Here is a 3,173-nt window from a genome sequence, read left to right as displayed (position 1 = left end):
TTGTTGTAAGCCAGAGAATTACTCATAGCTATGGCATTTTTCAGGCACTGCCAGAAGTAGGGCTGAGACTGAGGATTGGTTGGCCATTCCAGGACTGAACTTCTGCACAGCCTCTTCCTCAGATGGACATAGCGGGACTTCTGCAAAACCTTCTCAAGAAATACCAAGATAATGACATCCATTTTTTCATCCAGAAGCCGCTGATGAGCCATATAAAATGTTGTCTTGAAGCGGCCACTTTTAATATACCTGTTGGTCAGCACAAATATGGTCTTTTTGCTCAGCTGAATGCTCTGGGAAAGGTTGTCAAAGACTGGCTGTCCTGGGAGCCAGTCCCTTCCTTCCAGGCATAAATTGAACTGCCTGGCTTTTTGGTTTTCCAGCCTTTCAACCAGCTCTTGCAGCACCCACTCGTTCACAGCTGGGTCTTCACTGTCATAGGCAATAAAGGCGTCGTAGCAAGCAGCTGGAGAAGACAAGCGCCGATAGCCCTTCAGCCTGGCAGTGCAGTAATGGTAGCTGTACCACACGTCCCAGAAATACAGATGGCCCATCACTGGGATCACCATTAAGGCAAGGATGGCTGAAGCTGTCAGAGCATACAGGATCAGATATGATGTGTCCAGCTCACAGGTGTACAGATCCAAGAAAACCACGCTCCTTCCCTTATGTGCCCCTGGGCCAGCACAGGTGACATCAGTGGCCAGAAGAGGAATGGTGACCTGCGTCCGATTGATCCACCAGACAAACCACACAGCCTCACAGTTACACTTGAAAGGATTGCCGTGCAAAAGCAGCATCTTCAGGTTGTTAATGACATTTTCAGGAAAGCTAGATCTCTTAATTATTTCAATCTTGTTTGAGCTGAGGTCCAAGTACCTCAATGTAAAAGCACCTCTGAGAAAATATTTAGTTAATCGCTGAATGCGATTGTTTCGCAGCATCAGTTCTTGCAGAGATGAAGAGCAATTGGACAGTTCTCGGGGAACATTAGTCAGAAGGTTATTGCTCAAGTCCAGAGTTACTAGGTTCTTCAGAGAGGGGAGGTTTCCCCAGATAAAACTCTTCAGTCGATTATTTGTTAAGTTAAGGATCTTGAGACTGGGAGGCATTTCTTCAAAAACACTATGAGGCAAAAAACTGAGTGAGTTGAAGGAAATATCCAGTTCTTCCAGGCTGGTCAGATTCTTGAAGAAGGACAAGTATCTAGAATTGCCATCCACCCATAAAGCATCTAAACGATTTCCTCTGAATTCTAAAATCCGAAGAGATTGACTTTCCATTCCTGTATCAATAGTGGTAGAAATGTCATTCTCATTCATCATCAGCTTCCTCAAATGGGCTAGGTTTTTAATAAAACTAAGCAACTGTGTAACACCTTCTGCCATAAAATAATATTTGTTATTGCTCAGATCTAGAATTTCTAAAAGTTTAAGTTCTTTGAAAGCTGTTTGGTATAGCAAATCGACCCTGTTGTTAGAAAAATCCAGATATTTCAATCCAGACAAGTAAGAGAATTCACTTCCATTTAAAGTTTGACTTATTGCATTACCTGACAAGTTGAGACATTTGAGGGAGCTAAGTCCCTGGAAGTCTGAGGGGTTAACAAAAAATACATTGTTTCTGCTTAAATCCAGAGTTTTTCCATAGTTAAGGCAATCTTCCTTAACTAAAGATTGGTAGGAAGAAGCTTCTATGTCTTTGGAACGGCAACTTCGCCCGTACACATCATACCTGAAATAATGCATCTCTTGTTGTACTTGCCTGTTGAATTGATCGACTGAAATGCCAGGATTAGAGCAAAATCCATAGAAGTTGCTTTCCCCTGAAGAAGGAGAAATTTTATTCACTGAGAGGTCAATGAACTTAAGAGCTGGGAATTCTTTAAACACTGTCATGTCTGCAATTTTAATAAAATTAGTCCCGAGATCCAACATGGTTAGATTCCTAAGACTGAGTAGTGGATGTAGATCTCGTGCGCTCAGTTCTTTAAAGACATAACCCTTGAGCCTCAGGGTTTCCAGGTTAGAGAGGGAGGAAAATGTCTTAGAAAGATTCAAGTAGGGAGAATACACCTTCAGTTCAAAGTTAAAGGACAGATCAAGCTGCACAAGGCTGGGGAGAAATGTCAAGAACTGGGCATCTCCTATCTCCCTCACGAGGAAATTTTGGGAGAGGTCAAGTTCTTTGAGATTCTTGATGTTTTTAAACCAGCTGCTGGGTATGCTCTGAAGAGAGTTACTGTGAAGCCGCAAAATCCTTAAATTTTCCAAGGAGTCAAAAGCCTTTGAATGTATCTGAATTGAGGTCTTGGGACAGGGAATGCAAGGATATGGGGCATTATAGCAACGTGGGCAATTGCCACTTAGGTCGAGAATTTCTAGGTTGGGAAGGCCACTTAAATCCTGTTCTTGAATCTCTTGAATCATGTTGTTGTAAATATACAATTCCTTTAGAGTCGATGACAAATTGGGTGGGACTTGTGTTAAGTTATTGGACTTCAGGGATAGAATTGTTAACTTTTTCAGTGCCAGGAAGGCTGTTTCCTCAATTTCAAATGAAACATTGCATGGATTGCGGTAGTAACAGTTCTGTCCAAGATACAATACCTCTATGTTTGCTAGCTCTGAGAAGCTGGCTTTTTGGATAGAAAAGATATGGTTTGCTTCCAGGCTCAGCAAGGTTAAAGTAGCAGGAAGACCTCGGGGTATTCCTGCCAGCTGGTTTGCATCCAAATACAATGACTTCAGTCTTGTCAGGGCAGCAAAACTGCCATTCTCAATTTCCAGTGGGCTGGTGCACACATTATCTTTGGGCCCCATTTTGACAGGCACACAGTTGCATCTGAAGTCAATCTCCTGGAGGTTTTCAAGACGACCAAAGGATGTTGGGTAGATGTGGGGAATATGGTTAATACTCAGGGTAAGGTTGGTAGCATTTCCAGGGATCCCTCTGGGGACTTCTGTAATGCGCCGGTCGGTGCAGTCCACTGTCACAGTATCTTCTGAAGATTTAACATCACAGGGTAAAGTTTTGGGAAACCAAGCCCCTGACAGCAGCACTGGGAATATGAAGAGCAAGATAAATGACAATGCGTTTGACATCTTTGCACAAGGTACCTAAAACCAAGGAAAAATGGAGGTGTTAGTTTAATGCAATGAGAATATTTCATC

The 3,173-nt window shown here is 42.7% G+C and overlaps 1 protein-coding gene across 1 annotated transcript; it reads right to left on the bottom strand.

Annotated features, from left to right (window-relative positions):
* Positions 1-5: 5 nt before the first annotated feature.
* Positions 6-3,119, bottom strand: LOC102040693 (toll-like receptor 7; the record flags this gene model as incomplete). The annotated part of the gene is made up of 1 exon (XM_005431537.3): positions 6-3,119. A coding segment is annotated over one exon (3,114 nt), but the record flags the coding sequence as incomplete, so codon positions are not given.
* Positions 3,120-3,173: the final 54 nt, after the last annotated feature.

This window comes from Geospiza fortis, unplaced genomic scaffold, assembly GCF_000277835.1.
Source record: "Geospiza fortis unplaced genomic scaffold, GeoFor_1.0 C13827516, whole genome shotgun sequence".
In the NCBI taxonomy this organism is placed as follows: domain Eukaryota; kingdom Metazoa; phylum Chordata; class Aves; order Passeriformes; family Thraupidae; genus Geospiza; species Geospiza fortis.
The sequence above is the reverse complement of the archived record's forward strand: the minus strand, read 5'-3'. Positions and strand labels throughout refer to the sequence as shown.